Source organism: Chiloscyllium plagiosum, unplaced genomic scaffold (assembly GCF_037043375.1).
Source record: "Chiloscyllium plagiosum isolate Xiang-an unplaced genomic scaffold, Cpla_swu_hap1 HiC_scaffold_19, whole genome shotgun sequence".
NCBI lineage: Eukaryota > Metazoa > Chordata > Chondrichthyes > Orectolobiformes > Hemiscylliidae > Chiloscyllium > Chiloscyllium plagiosum.
The window spans coordinates 67,753,658-67,770,580 of record NW_028270157.1 but is presented as its reverse complement, the minus strand read 5'-3'; the positions used below and the strand labels follow the sequence as shown (position 1 = coordinate 67,770,580).

Genomic DNA, 16,923 nt, shown 5'->3' with positions numbered 1-16,923 from the left:
CCACTCTTTAGCCACTCTGATTTCCAGCATCTGCAGTCCTCACTATCTCCAGGTTAACATTTAAGGAATGATTGACAGACAGTGTTATCCAGGGAAGATTAAAAAGTCCAAAGCTTAGAATTTTGATGTTCATAATGTATGATCACAATTCAGGAACTTCGGATCTAAAGTGAAAAAAAAGGCTGGATTTTACTTTGCAGTTCTGTGAAAGTATAACTTGTTGCTTTTCGAAAAGTCAAAAAGTCATTTTTAACAGAGACTTTTAAAAACATAATTTCTAACAACTGTACCAGCTGGAAAGTCAAGGGCACTAGCAATAGCACAATGTCAACAAGAGAATGTGTGTCGAACATAGCATGCAGCCTGATTGCCACACAGGATTCCCAGCCATGAAATGTCACGCTATCTTCAGTTAATGTGTTTTGAACTACATGATGAACATTCTTTGACAGCTGCCTATCTTCTGTCAGTTCTTGCCTACAAGCCTCAATGAAAACTGAGCAGTGATATGTCAGAGTGAATGAGCTGGATAGGTGAATGAACAAAAGACTGATGACAATCAAGGTGTTCCAATATTCATTACATCATGAGACGTGACATTTCATTTCTCAGTGACTGATATGGGGAGGCAGCGGAGATGCAAAAGAAGGCTATTGTAGAAGGACCATTGATATGGATTAGAGCAATCATTTTGACAAGGAGGTCACTGCAGCTTCCAGTCAAAGACCTGGAGCACTTCAGATCCAAAGAAGCATGAACATAGGTGTTGCTTTTTTTATTTAACTTGTTCATGTCAAGCCATATGTGCATTCATTGAGTAAATGGTGGCAAACTGCAGGCTGAAGGCTTTCTTGGCCATTTCACAGGGAAGACAGTTAGGATATCATGAGCGATTCATATAAAGATGAGATTAAATTCCCTACAGTGTGGAAACAGGCCCTTTGGCCCAACAAGTCCACACCGACTCTCCAAAGAGTAACCCACCCAGAACCCATTTCCCTAATGGACCTGACACTATAGGCAATTTAGCATGGCCAATCCACCTAACCTGCACATCTTTAGATTGTGGGAGGAAACCCACACGGACACAGGAAGAAAGTGCAAACTCCACACAGACAGTCACCCAAGGCAGGAATCGAACCAGGTCCCTGGTGCTGTGAGGCAGCAGTGCTAACCACTGAGCCACCGTGCTGCCCCACAAAGTAGAAACAAACATTCAGCCCCTTGAGCCAGTTTCCACCATTCATTAAGATGTAGTGGTGTGTGTTTTGAACTCTACACTCCTATCTACCCTGATGACCCTTGACTCCCCTCCCTTGCAAGAATCTATCTACTTCTATCTTAAAAATATTCAATGAGCCCCTCTCCACTGCCTTCAGAGGTGGAGAATTCCAAAATTGGTAACCTTAGAGATCAGACTTTCTCTCGTTTTTGTCCCCAAGGGGCACCTGTTAATTTGAAAACGTGCCACTTAGCTTTGGCCTGTTCCATGAAAAGAAACGTCCTCCCCACGTCCACCCTGTCAAAACCTTCCAAGATCTTATATGCTTCAATCAAGTCACCCCTCATTAGTGATTCAAGAGGGTCAGGCTCATGTTTTGGAGACGCAGGTTCAAATTCCACAATGGTGGCTGATCAAGTTGAAGTTCAACTAATTAAAATCTTAAGCTGTAAGCCAATCAGTAATGGTGACAGACAGCCCCTGACTGTCGTGAACATCTCGCTGGTTCACCAACGCCTTATAGAGAAGCAGACTCTTAACTCTCCCTGGTCTGGCCTCTATGGAACACCAGTCGCTGTGCTTGACACTTAACTACCCTCTAAAATTGCAAGAGCAAGCCACTCAGCTGAAGGTCTCTTGATTAACAATCTAATAACATTACTGCAACACAGAGTAACCCTTAAGGTTCAAACACGGGTAAGTCATTTTTAAAAAGCACCCTCCTCCTGCCTGAGCATCATAACCGGAGCTGTGGGATAGCTCTCCAGTGTGTGCTCAAAAGCTATTCAGTCTTGACATGGCAGTGAAACTCAATTCCATGGTATTGCCCTGACACTTCTATGTAGCTGTTCAGTAGACCTTAATGCAATTCAACGGTGATCCAACGCGGCTAACTTTTCACTCCCTTTATCCAGAAGATCTAGGCGACAGGGAAAAGTCACTTGAGTGGGCGTAGTGATGACTATTACTCCTTATAGAGTTGAACACTTAAGAAATGGTACGCATTTGATGTCAGAAGCTAAGTGACTTCGATTTGCTTGTGTCTCACTGCTAACGAGACATTGACAAGTTGACCAAATGGGCAGAGACCTGGCAGACGAATTTCAATACAGAGAAATGTGAGGCCATGTATTTTGGTAGAAGAAACATAGAGAGACAACGCCGGGTCAATGGTATGACTTAGAGAGGAGTATAGGAGCAGAGGGGCCTCGATGTTCATATACATGTTTCTCTGAAGATGGCCAGGCAAATTGAAATATTTGTTAAGAAGGCTGATAGGATTCTTGGGTTTATAAATAAAGGCAGAGAGTATAAAAGGAAGGAAGTGATGCTATACAAGTACAAACCATCGGTCAGACCACATTTGGAGTATTGTGTTCAGTTCTGAGCACTTTATTTAAGCAAGGAATTAAAACCCTGGAGAAAGTGCCCTGGATTAACTGGAATGATACCAAGAATGAGGGATTTTAGATACAAGGAAAGATTAAAACAAAAAGGATTGGGCTTAATATCCTTGAAGCAGGGAAGATTGAGAAGTGACCTTATTGAGGTGTTCAAAGTAATGAATAATTTTGACAGGGTAAAGTAGGTTATTCTGTTTCCACTAGTCGGTGTGTCAGTATCTAGGGGGTCAAAATTTCAATACTGTCAGCGAGAGAGCTAGGAGTGAGATGAGGAGAAACCTTTTTACTCAGAGAGTTGTTAGGATTTGAAATGTGCTATTTGGGAGAGTAGTGGAGGAGGTTTCAGGAGAGAGTGGGATATATGTTGGAAAATGATTAAGTTAAAGGTTAATGGAGATAGAGCTGGAGAGTGGGACTAGCTGAGTGGCTCTTTTGGTCTCCTGTAAAATTCTATGATTCTGTGAATTCAATCCAAAACACTGAACGGAAAGGAAGACTTTTGCACTTCTAAGCACAGTTCATGATTTTAAAACTTTCCAAAGAGATTGCAACCACTGTAGTGTTTCTAAAGTGTAGTAACCATTGTAATGAAGAAAACGTGGCATCCAATTAGTTGTAATACGCTCTTATAAGAAGCAAAGTGATAATGACTGCTTTTAAATGTTAATTCAGAGATTGACCTTAGCCAGAAATTATTGTAATTATAGATGTGGGTCATAAGGGTCTTTGTGGTATAGAAAATCTGGACTTGAATCTGCCTACCCCAGAGATGCGTCATAACTTGTCTGAACAGGTTGATATTCCAAAAAATACATGTTGTTTTTATGACAATGATTTTATGACAATGATTGTGTCACCATTATGGAGACTAGCCTTTCAATTCTGGAACTATTAATCCATTTAATTTTAAGTAAATGTATATTTGACCAATTTTTGTAAATGCCATAGTTTTGCTAACTGCCATAATTGGTTTTGAACTCTTGTACTCACAGTTTTAGGCTGGGCTGCTGGATGATTTATCCAATGATATTTATCTAAACCATCATCTACCCTCAACCCATTTCCCAACCTGCTTCCGTTTATTGTCAGCCAGTGGCTATGTTGTCACAATTCTACCGAGCACTTTCTTTTCATGTATGAAGGTGAGATGAAGAGGCCATCTTTTACTCAATAATAATTGTGATCATTCTGCCTGAAAGGGTAGTTAAATGAGATTTATGGAAATGTTGGAAAGGAAACTAGATAACTAACTGAAGGGATACAGGGAGATGGGGAAAGGGCAAAGGCATAGCAATTAGTGAACCAAGAAGCATAATTAGCCAAAGACTTCCTGCTGTACTGCGCCATTCTCTGATTCTGTTAACTGCAGTGAATAAAGAACAGATTAGATTACTTACAGTGTGGAAACAGGCCCTTCGGCCCAACAAGTCCACACCGACCCGCCGAAGCGTAACCCACCCATTCCCCTACATTTACCCCTTTACCTAACACTACTGGCAATTTAGCATGGCCAATTCACCTGACCTGCACATCTTTGGACTGTGGGAGGAAACCGGAGCACCCGGAGGAAACCCACGCAGACACGGGGAGAATGTGCAAACTCCACACAGACAGTCGCCTGAGTCGGGAATTGAACCCGGGTCTCTGGCGCTGTGAGGTAGCAGTGCTAACCACTGTGCCACCGTGCCGCCCACACAGCGCCCATTCAGCCCAACAGTATAGCACAGAAACAACCCCTTTGTCCCACTAAGACTGTGCCTTCATAAACTATGTGGTCCGTAACCCTCTAGTCTCTGCCTACTCCATACACCTGACAAGGTGCATCTTAAGCATTGCTATAGTATCTGCCTCCACCTCCTCCTGTGGCAGCACATTGCAGACACTTACCACCTTCTGTGTTTAAAAAAAAAACTTAATTCTCACATCTCCTTCAAACTTATCTCCTTTCACCTTAAACCTATGTCCCCCAGGAATTGACATTGCTACCCTGGGAAGAAAACTAGAACTATCTATTCTGTCCATTCATAGAATAAAATCCCGACAGTTTGGAAACACGCCATTCAGCCCAACAGGTCCACACCCACTCTCCGAAGTGTAACCCACCCAGGCCCATTTCCTTACCCTAAACAATGGGCAATTTAGCATGGTCAATCCACCCTAGCCTGCACATCTTTGGACTGTGGGAGGAAACCGGAGCACCCAAAGGAAACACATGCAGACACGGGGAGAATGTGCAAACTCCACACAGGCAGTCGCTGAGGCTGGAATCGAACCTGGGTCCCTGGCGCTGTGAGGCAGCAGTGCTAACCACTGAACCACAATGCTGCCCTAATCATCTTGTAATTTTGTAGATATCTATCAGATTGAACCAAGGTTGGATCCTGACTAGCAGCAAGGCTTTCCATCCCATTAATCTCAGCTGGACCTGACCTCCGATCCTTGTATACCTCTTGATGCCTTGGAAAGGCAGCCACCATCACCTCCCACCCTGGTTATAATCTCTTCCATCGGGCAGAAAATACAAAAGCTTAAACACATGGACCAACAGGCTTAAGACCAGCTTCTTACCTGCTGTTATTAGGCTTCTGAACAGATCTCTCGAATTTCAAATCTAATGTTGATCTTGCTTGTGGTTCTCCTGCTCTGGAGCTGTAACTTTTCATTCTTTGCTCTGTTCTATGATTTGTTGTATGGTATGATAGGCCTGTGATGCACGGTATACAAAACCTTTCACTGTACTTAGGTACATGTGACAATAATAAATCAAGTCAAATTTTTTTCAAAATTAAATGATAAGAAAAGAAGAGTGCTACCCACTGCTTAATCCCCCGGGGATGGCAACTCAATTTAAGTCAAATAGGTTCTTCACGCATACTTGTAGGTCAGCCCTGTCTGAGAGGAATGTGCAATGGCTAAGTATTCGTTGCTGTGACCTTAACTGGTGTCCGTCCTCTTGCAGATGAGAAGCCGGTTTCGTTGTCTCCCTACGAAGCCCCGGCAAACAGCCCACGGTACGTGTTCAACCAGAGAGAGCGGGAATCCCTGGAAGTGCGGATGCGAGAGGTAGAGGAGGAAAACCAGGCCCTTCGTAAGCAGCTCAGCCTGGCCCAGAGCCGGGTCCATCACCATAGGAACCATTCCAAGAGCTATTCCACGGAGGAAGGCACAGGGGACAACGAGGTGGTGCATGCATTGGCGTGGAATAGTTCAGAATGTGGCAGAAGACCCACCGTGGAAAAGTGTGAGGTAATTAATTCTGCTTCTGAATTTAGTTCTCCCCCCTTGAGTCCACCTCTCTCGATAATTTTTCCTGATTGTAATCAAAAAACAGATAAACATTTACAACACACATGGAGTTGATTTGGCTTATCATCTCTGCACCAGCTCTTTGTCAGAATAATGCAAAGTATTCCCACTTCCATGCTTTCCCCAGTATTCCCTACTGCTTGATACTTTTTTCTATTTTCATATAAAATGTGTAAAGGCTTCATATTTAAAAGCCTGCCACAATTGCATGGTGAAGAATGAACATTTGTTTTGTTTATCACCGCAATCTGATACCTGCCAGCACAATGATATTTCAACAATCCAATTGTCTGACTTTATTTCTATCTCTGTCTGACCATCTCTCCCAGCTCAATGTTGCTATTGTGCATTCTCGCAATTACAAGTTGGACTGACTCAAGGGAGATGACATTTTAATATAACTTCAAGTCTTTTCCTCACGTATTCTATGGCAAAAAGGGCGGTTTGCAGAACGGGTTAAGTCTCCTCAACCTGTACCCTTCACCTTTACGTGTGTCATGAGTTTGATAATATCTACAAACTCACAATTGCCCCTAAAATGGTAAAATCCATGTAAAAAAATGACATATCCCTGCATGCCTGTTGCAAAAAGTGGTAAATGTCAGTTCTTACGTTTGATTCAGACTAAGATGAATAGCCAGATAGTTAAACAGCAAGATGATTATACAGAAGTAGCAGGCAGTTAAGAACAGAGGTTACATGAAGAATAGATTTTAATGCAAAAAGTCCCTGAAAGCTGCTTTTGAGGGCAGTGACCAGATGAACCTCAGTACCAACTTGCAGCATTAGACTTGAATATGATGTGAACAGGAAATGATAAGTTCCACTTCTTTCTGTTGTCTTTCACTGGACGTCTAATGGACATATCCCAAAATGTCTACCCAAACTAATTCACATCATACAGACAGTGTGTGGGAGGCTCCTCAAACCCCTGACAACACTCTACATTAGTGACCTTATCATTGGTATCGCAGGGCTTCGTTTCAAAAGCATACTCACCCCTGAAATCAGATCTTATTTTATACTTGTACTACCCAATGGACAAAAGCAGTGTACAACCTGATCGCCTTTTGGAACAAAGATCCCTTGACGGTTCTGCCATTTAGAATGCAGTGCATTAATCCATAAGTTTTTAACATTTGACAGCCATTGAAACCAATCCCATGTCAGATTGGCATACGCTCAAAATGCATTCAAATTACCCATTGTTCTTCAAAGAATCCATATATAGATTATTGTCTTGGACCAAGCTTGCACACCTTGCTTATCCACAGATCAAACAACTTGTCCACTTTTCCACAAATACTTCGTTCTGGTGAAGTTGAGTAAGGCAAGTTATCTTCTGTGCGAACATGTGTTTTTTTTAAAAATTAATTCATGGGATAAGGGTGGCACATGCCAGGCTATCATTTTTGCCCATCCCAGAGGCTAGTTAAGAGTCGACGACATTGCTGTGGGTCTCGAGTAAGAATGGCAGTTTCCTTCCCTGAAGGACATTAGTGAACCAGATGGGTTTTCCACCAATGGCAATGGATACATGGTCATCATTACACTCTTAGGTTTCTATTAAAATTAAATTCAAATTCCACCATCTGTCCTGATATGAAATGAACCCAGGTCTCTAGAATCTTATCTGGGTCTCTGGATTAACAGTTCTGTGATAATACCACTAGGCCATCTAATCCCCTCTTTATTCCTAACAGTATATAATAGCTAGCAGTGGAGGTGAGCATTTCAGAAGAGGGTTTAGCGTGAAACATTAAGAGACCCAATGAAGATGGAAGTTGGCCAAGTAACCAGAATCTTATACAGGGTGAAACTCTGGGAGCCACTACAGTTCAGTGATTGTGGGACTGACAGGTGAATGAGACTTGGTGCAGCTCAGCAGTATGCAGCGGAGATTTGCATGGCCTCAGGTCGATGAGGGGCAGAGTGGTGGTACACTTAGAGTGTGCTCACTGTCCCCTTCCATTGTGCTGGAAATTGAAAGTGCACAATGAGCAAGGAAAATGGTTTGTGGGCACCCTCAGAATGGGCAGGGACAGTTTTTACAGAGAAAGAACATTACACACAGACCCTTGCACCTTACAGGACACAAACTTGTGGGGGCACTTCATCTCTGGCCATCACAATGCATTTGTTTGTTTAACACCTCCCTGCATCAGGAATCACCTGACCAACTCATTCACTGTTTTAGACTCAGAGCCCAGGAAAGAAGATGGAGGTTGGAAGACAAGGGGTTAGATGTATTAGCTGGAGCCATTGCTCTGCATGCACCAGATGGTGGAACAGGTCCTCTGTGGTCCATCCTGTGTGGATGTGAAGTGATGCCCCACGCTGGAACATGTGGCTTCTGGGGGAGCCAGCCATTTCACCATGAACGTGTGCAACACACAAGGGAGAAGGTGTGACCGCCAATGTTTAGAGTTGGTACTGACAGTGGGCTTACTGTGAGAGGTGCAGTGGAACTTGCTCCATCAGGAAGTGGATGTCTCAGCATCCTCACAGGAGCAGTGCCAGCCTTCTGCAAGGAACAGGAATCTCTCCTTGTGGTGGGAGAGGAGCCCCATGTCCGGCACTCTATCCACCATGCAGGCTCGCTCTGCCCTGTTAAGGACTGTCTTCTCCTGTAATGGGGGAAAAAAAGGAAGGGATTGATTAAGACGGAGGTGGATGGGTGGTACGCTGTTGACACTGGTGGGGGGAGGGTGAAAGATGGCGAGACGCCCCGACAAAGTGAGTGGGAAGCGCTGAACACCTGCCGGGAGGTCGGGACAGGTGAGACTGAGGGAGGGAAGATGTTGCGGGCAAGAGTTTGAGTGGGAGAGCTTGAGCCTTGGTGGGAGGCAGGGAGCGGAGATAGAGCGGGTGCGAGGTGGCAGAGAGAAGAGTGCAGCAAAGAAGGACATACCTTTGGCACTGCTGGAGACCACACGGACCTGGGTGGCAATTTTGGACCAGGGTTTGGTGATGTGTCCTCCTTTGCCAATCCTCTGGGAATAGGATATCCCTCCTTGGTGTCACCATCTCAATCATTATTGGTCAGAGTATTGGGTACAGGAGTTGGGAGGTCATGTTGCGGCTGTACAGGACATTGGTCAGGCCACTGTTGGAATATTGTGTGCAATTCTGGTTTCCTTCCTACCGGAAGGGCGTTGTGATACTTGAAAGGGTTCAGAAAGGATTTACAAGGATGTTGCCAGGGTTAGAGGGTTTGAGCTATAGGGAGAGGCTGAACAGGCTGGGCCTGTTTTTCCTGGAGTGTCGGAGGCTGAGGGGTGACCCTATAGAGGTTTATAAAATCATGAGGGGCATGGATAGGGTAAAAGACAAGGTCTTTTCCCTAAGCTGGGGGAGTCCAGAACTAGAGGGCATAGGTTTAGGGTGAGAGGGGAAAAATTTACAAGGGACGTCTAAGGGGTAACTTTTTCACTCAGAGAGTGGTATGTGTATTGAATAAGCTGCCAGAGGAATTGGTGGAGGCTGGTATAATTACAGCACTTAAAAGGCATCTGGATGGTTGTATGAATAGGAAGGGTTTAGAGATGGCCTCCTTCTTTAGAGACCGCAATTTCCCTTCCCACGTGCTTAAAGATGCCCTCCAACGCATCTCGTCCACATCCCGCACCTCCGCCCTCAGACCCAACCCCTCCAACCGCAACAAGGACAGAACGCCCCTGGTGCTCACCTTCCACCCTACCAACCTTTGCATAAACCAAATCATCCGCCGACATTTCCGCCACCTCCAAACAGACCCCACCACCAGGGATATATTTCCCTCCCCACCCCTCTCCGCCTTCCGCAAAGACCATTCCCTCCGTGACTACCTGGTCAGGTCCACGCCCCCCTACGACCCACCCTCCCATCCTGGCACTTTCCCCTGCCACCGCAGGAACTGTAAAACCTGTGCCCACACCTCTTCCCTCACCTCCATCCAAGGCCCTAAAGGAGCCTTCCACATCCATCAAAGTTTTACCTGCACATCCACTAATATCATTTATTGTATCCGTTGCTCCCGATGCGGTCTCCTCTACATTGGGGAGACTGGGCGCCTCCTAGCAGAGCGCTTTAGGGAACATCTCCGAGACACCCGCACCAATCAACCAAATCGCCCCGTGGCTCAACATTTCAACTCCCCCTCCCACTCTGCCGAGGATATGGAGGTGCTGGGCCTCCTCCACAGCCGCTCCCTCACCACCAGACGCATGGAAGAAGAACGCCTCATCTTCCGCCTCGGAACACTTCAACCCCAGGGCATCAATGTGGATTTTAACAGTTTCCTCATTTCCCCTTCCCTCACCTCATCCTAGTTTCTAACCTCCAGCAACACGATCCCCTGACTTGTCCGGACTTGTCCGACCTGCCCAGCTCCTTTTCCACCTATCCACTCCACCCTCTCCTCCCTGACCTATCACCTTCATCTCCTTCCCCACTGACCTATTGTACTCTATGCTACTCTATCCCCACCCCCACCCTCCTCTAGCTTATCTCTCCACGCTTCAGGCTCTCTGCCTTTATTCCTGATGAAGGGCTTTTGCCCGAAACGTCGATTATGCCTGTCCTCGGATGCTGCCTGAATTGCTGTGCTCTTCCAGCACCACTGATCCAGAGTCCTTAGAGGGATGTGGGCCAAGTACTGGCAAATGCGACTAGGTTAGGTTAGGATATCTGGTCGGTATGGACAAGTTGGACCAAAAGTTCTGAGCTATATGTCTCTCTGACTCCGTGTCCCAGTGGGAGAATTGTCGTGCCATATTCCCCCTCTCGGATATTTGCTGCAAATATTCTTGAGGCGAGCTAAAGGGATGCCAGTATTCAGGAGAAGTCCACTGAAGGGCAAGTTATTTTGTGGATGGGGCTGGAATCAAATGTGAGGGATACCATAGGGGCAAGGTAGATAGTTCATGGAGTGAATTTGATAAGTTACGGCCAGTAAACCCCTTCAGCTCTGCACTGGAGATCTGTCCAAAAAGCTTGACCGAACTCAGACTTAACTACAGAAGCATAAGGTTCAGTCCCCCGCCTCAATACTAAAACTTTTTAATAAGGAGGCTTGGCCCCAATCAGCTTCTTTTTCTGAACATTTTGTGCATTCACTCAATGCTGTTTTCTTTAGTTAATATCTCTAGCCAAGATCCTTAAAACAAATACAGCTCACTCACTGGGCAACATAGGTTTCCCAAACTAATCTTCAACAAGAGCACGTCCTACTCTCTCACAACCCCACTGCCTTGTCCTTCTGGAGATTTTTTATTCTGACCAACTCCGGACAACCCCCAGCTCCCACTTCTGGTACGTTCCTCTTACCTCTAAATAAACCTGCTTCCAACCTCTATCTCTGGGTTGTAAAATTCACCTCAGCAAACACCTTCGCCATGATCTCCCTGGGTGATTTGCTGGTCATTTGTCTAATATCACTTGACATCTTGTACAGGTCATTGTGCTCTGACACACATTTCGTTAACGTAAATTCACTGTAATATGTTTGGCGAATTGGGGAACACTTTTTGAAGTGCAAACTTTTAAAAGATGTGTTGGTCTGTAACGCAATTACATCACCAGCACTTTAAGGCTGTTTTGAAAGTGCGATGTTTTTCTTTAATGTGGGGTTGCACAAGAGCGCAACAATCGTTATCGAAGAACTACCTGTAATTTTTGTTTTTAATTCACTGTTCAAAAATGCCTTTCTTTCCTTCACTAAACTAAAATCTAAAATCCTCTTCTTCAGAACCTAAGTTCCCAAACAACAATGATATGTTGTGATCTTTTACCACAGTAGTGGAAATAATTGAAAACTGCTGGCTATATTCCATTTCATCCAAAAGCATTTGGAGTTAAAATCCATTCCACAGAGAGTTAAAATTCAGCCCACGGAATTTGTTTGGCCAAAATCTGAGTCCCATCCTTCCAAGGTGCAGTGCTTCAAAAGTACAAAAGAGCAACTTATTGATTGGGATTCTATCTCCTGATTAGAAAGCTTACTGAGAAAAAGATCCAACCTGCATTGATCAGAGAGGGAGCCAGTTCCAATGCTCTCTCAGTCATAGCAAAATTAACTTTGATTTACTCTGACCCTCTGCTTCCTATTTTGTCCTCAAGTCTTGTCCTGATTTTTAATGTAGCGGTACCAGATTCCAAATGACAAAAAAGATCATGTGTTTTTGAAATTCTGCCCATTAGCTTTGAGTATAGATATCACCTGGTTATCCACCAAGACATATCTCATTGTTCATAGTCAGTGCAGTAGTTGGCAAAGTACATTTGGCTTTATCACCTTTGGAGCTAGTGAGGAGTAAAATCCCTCCATTTTCCTGATCTTAATTGCTGCTCAGTGATAGAAATGAAAACTGGAAGTGTTAAGTATTAGATGGCACGGTGGCTCAGTGGTTAACACTGCTGCCTCACAGCGCCAGGGACTGGGTTCAACTCAACCCTGTCTGTGTGGAGCTTACAGATTCTTCTCTCAACCCACGTGGGTTTCCTCCTGGTGCTCTGGTTCCTCCCCACAGTCCAAAGATGAGCAGGTTAGGTCAATTGACCACACTAAATTGCCCATAGTGTCCAGGGACGTGCAGGCTAAGTGGATTAGCCATGGAAAGGCAGGATTATAGGGTAGAGGGGTGAGTCTGAGGTAGAATGCTCTTCAGGAAGTTAGTGGGGACCTGACGTACCAAGTGGCCTGTTTCCACACTGTTTGGATTCTAAGAGTGCAGATAATTAGCTGGGAAGAGAATTGCCGTTGACTATGATGCCTACAGCAGTTGAACTGCCTGAAAATGCTGGCTGTCTGAGCCCAAACATTGGGGGCTATCAATAGCACAAACGAAGCCCCATCAAGGGCCAGCTCCCTCAGAAGAAAATTGGTGAAAAGCTGTGTTTGACCATTTGAAAATATAATTGTCTTTTCGGTTTTCTTTTTAAACAGACAATCCACATTGCCATTGTGTGTGCAGGATACAATGCAAGCCGCGATGTTGTGACACTCGTAAAATCCGTTCTGTTTCACCGGTATGTATGCTCTGAGCTCTATTTACAAATAACCTTCACTCACCTTGAACACTTCCTCCTTTAACTCTTCTCACTTGCTCCAAGTCAGAGATGTAGCTCAACATAACCTGCCTGGGTCCCAATAACTCCTGTCTCTTTGTGGAGTATATGGAACTTCATTCTTTGAGTCTTTCTTGGGGCCTCTCTCCAATACATCAATGTTATCATTGGTGCTGCTTCCAGTTCTTGGAATTATAAAAGATATACCATTTTCCTCATAATTTCCATCCTTTTCTCACTTTCACCTCGTCCAACTGAGTCTTCCCTTGCCTTCCTTGACTTCTCTGTTTGTAATAGGCTAGCCACCAAAATCCCTTACATACCTGCTGACTCCCACAGTTACTTGTAGTCCTCCCCCGCACTTGCAGGGGATACATTCCAAGATCTATCGCGGACGCCCAAAACCGTGGATAGTCGCAAACCCATTCATTTAAATGGGAAATGTACCTTCCCGGCAAACCTGGTTCTGGAAGGTTCCCTGTAATATGTTTGGGCCACGGGAAACCGTGGTAACCAGGCCCGTGGATATGGCAGTCGGCCTGTACTTCTTTACATCCTACTTCCTGCAGAGATTCCATTCCATTCTCCCAGTTTCACCATCTCTGCCACATCTGTTCCAATAGTGCTACCTCCCAGTGCTTCGGGCAGATCTTCCTACTCCTCCATCCCATTGTGGTTGACAGGGTCCTTAGACATCTCTGACCCTTTCACCTAACTTCTACCCTCACGCCTTCTCTCCAGAATATCAACAGGATTTGCCTTGTCCTCACTTTGCACCCTACCAGCCCCTGCATTCTAAGGGTCATCCTTTGTAGTTCCCACATGTCCAGCAGAATGCTAATACTCATTGCAGTATTGAGCTACGATGCCCACCGCTGATCACCATGTGGTACCTGTGAGTAGCAGGATGCTGCCATTATTTCTCCTTCATTTGACTGGGTCTAAGGGCCTATTTGGTTTGCAATGGTAGAGGGAAAACCACCAGTGATTGTGTTTACAATTAGATACAAGTTACATTAGCTAGTTAGAAATTGTCACTGAGGCTGTCAGAAGACTTAGATATCTGTCTGCATAGCAAGACCTAGCATTATCTTCTCAATTTCCCCAGTTGACCGTGTATGACATTATCAGATTGGGCAGAGGTTATTGCAGTCTTAAATCTTTTCAGAACCATTACCTGACACAACAGTACCTCCAATCTTTGATATAGCTAATAGTTCCACCAGCTATACAGTCCTTACTGTCCATCTTCCTTCCCACTTGTCTGCTCCACCCTCCCCACCGACCTATTACAATTACTCCCCCCATCCGCATCCACCTTTCTCCGAGTCCCACCTTCACTCCCCTATTTATTTCTCAGCACCCTTCCCCCTCCGCATTCCCGATGAAGGGTTTATGCCCAAAACGTTGACTCTCCACAGATGCTGCCTGACCTGCTGTGCTTTTCCGGCGCCACCCTTTCCGACTCTGACTCTCCTGCATCTGCAGTCCTCACTTTCTCTCAGTATTAAATTTATCTCACACAGAATTAAAGGCATTAAATGCACATAGGTTCTATCTAGTCCCTCCATATTCATTCATCTAGAGATATTTTTTTTTCCTCCATTACACCTTACATTTTCTGTTTCACACCAAGATTATAGCTTGGTCACCCTAGGTAACACCGTTCCAGGTGTGAGAGACCTTATATTTTCTGTTTTAGAAAGTCAAAAAATAAATTCAGTTGGGTCAATGGGTTGAGGAGTGGCAGATGGAGTTTAATTTGGATAAATGTGATGTACTGCATTTTGGGAAAACAAAAAAGGACCGTACTTTTACAATTATTGGGAGGACCTTGGGTAGTGTTGCAGAACAGAGGGACCTTGGGGCTCAGGTACATAATTCTTTGGAGTTTGCGTCATATACAGACAGGGTGGTTAATAAGAAGTTTAGCACACTTGCCTTCATTGCTCAGGCCTTTGATAGAGGAGTTGGCACGTCATGTTGAGGTTACAGGATGTTGGTGAGGTCTCATCTGGAGTACTGTGTGATTTTCTGGTCACCCTGTTATAGGAAGGAGATTATTAAACTGGAGAGGGTTCAGAAGAGATTTACCAGGGTGTTGTCGGGAGTAGAGAGTTTGAGATATAAAGAAAGGCTGGACAGGCTGGGACATTTTTCACTGGGGCGAAGGAAGTTGCAGGTGACCTTATCGAGGTTTATAAAATCATGAGGGGTAGAGGTGAGGTGAATAACAGGTATCTTTTCTCTAGGGTGGGGGATTTCAAGACTAGGGTGAGAGGAGAAAGATTTTTAAGTTGAGAGGAGCAAGATTTGAAAAAGATGAGGGGGCAATGTATTTTACAGAGTGGTTTGTGTGTGGAATGAACTGCCAGAGGAAGTGATGGATGCAGGGACAGTTACAACATTTAAAAGAAATTTGGCGAAGTATATGAATGAAAAATGTTTGTAACGATATGGATCAAGAGCAGGCAGGTGTGACTAGTTTACTTTGGAATTATGGTCATAGGGTCTGTTTCCATGCTGTGTGACTATATGACTCTATAATTCCATTTATATAGCACCTTTCTTTAGATCCAGCTATTCTAGTGTTCTTCACATGAGGTGCCATCACTGTTGTAAGATTGGAAGCATAACAATCAATTTGCACAGAGCAAATATAGTAACTGTACATAGTAACTTGAACATGTCCAGATAATCTGTTTCATTCTACTGCTTAAGGGATAAATATCTGTGAGAGCTACAGGGAGAACTCCTCTACTTCCCTTCAAATAGCATATAGGAACATTTACACTCATGCACGGGGCGAGACGAGACCTCAACCTAATTTATCATCTTATAACAGCACCTCTGGCAGTACAGCATTCCCTCAGTGCAGTACTACAGTATAAATCTGGATTATATTCTGAGATACCTGGGTGGGACTCAAACCTATGTTCGATTGCCTAAGCTGAGTGTGATGTCAAGTGAGACAAGGATCTTATCGCTTAGATCTTCAAACTTCCTTCAATATCAGTAATGCTTTTTTTCTTAACCAGTTTACACAAGGCAGCATTGGAGAAGAGATCTTTGAATTAGTGTTGATGTGAGAAATGTGGCCAAACACAAATTAGAGACATGTTGCCAGCACACAGGCACAGCAGAAGAGAAAAATTGCAGCTATTACACACTAGAGTCAGTTCAGAAAATGTGAGGTAAAACCTAAGCAAGCAAACTATTAAATAATTACATAAACTAAAAGCAGCAGCGCTGTGGCGAGAGAATCGATGAGGGAAAAGACGAGAACCATAAAAGGCTTATTTGTTTTAACTGCCGGAGAGAAAGCTTTAACGGAGCCAACAAATAGCTCCACATCCCCGGAACCCCAGGGTTAACCAACTCGGCGAATACGCTCACTGGCCAATATTGTGCAGGGGATTCAAAGAATGATTTTTTAATTGGCTCTTGGTAATTAATGGTGTATGACTAACGTTCAAAGACAGAGTGCGATGCCTGAAAGGGCAAAGGAAGCAGCTTCAATAGAAGTTCCCAAAGCATGCTCAATAGATCCTGAAAATGGAGCTGTGGTCCTCTGGGGCAAAAGCAGAGGAATGGGACTAATTACAGAACTCTTTTAAATAGTCGGTACCAGCCAAATGGACTGAATGACCTCTTTCTGCACTATTCGAATCATTGATTCTATAACTGGCTGATGGCCCATTTGTTATTCTTGAATTAACCAGTAGATGGATGGCCTGAACGATAGTTTGTGGTATCAGCGTTAAACAAGATATTGTCTCCTATTTTCACACCAATGTAGATTTCATCTGAAACCATCCATCCTGTCACTGTGCCAGATAAAATATACCTCTGTCCCCAGAAAAGCCAAAGGTCGCTGAAATAACTCCACTGAGGCCTGTATCCCGTCACCAAGTCAGCCTTTATTTAGGCATGGAGAGTCCTTGA

General features: G+C 44.4%; 1 protein-coding gene across 5 annotated transcripts in view; it reads left to right on the top strand.

Annotated features, from left to right (window-relative positions):
- LOC122559472 (xylosyl- and glucuronyltransferase LARGE1) overlaps positions 1 to 16,923 on the top strand; it is a 513,835-nt gene that overhangs the window by 320,918 nt on the left and 175,994 nt on the right. For all 5 annotated transcript variants that reach the window (XM_087997513.1, XM_087997515.1, XM_087997511.1 and 2 more), the window contains 2 exons: positions 5,585 to 5,871; positions 12,857 to 12,939. In XM_087997513.1, the coding sequence (XP_087853639.1) occupies positions 5,585 to 5,871; positions 12,857 to 12,939 (370 nt within the window). The remainder of the gene's footprint in view (positions 1 to 5,584; positions 5,872 to 12,856; positions 12,940 to 16,923) is intronic.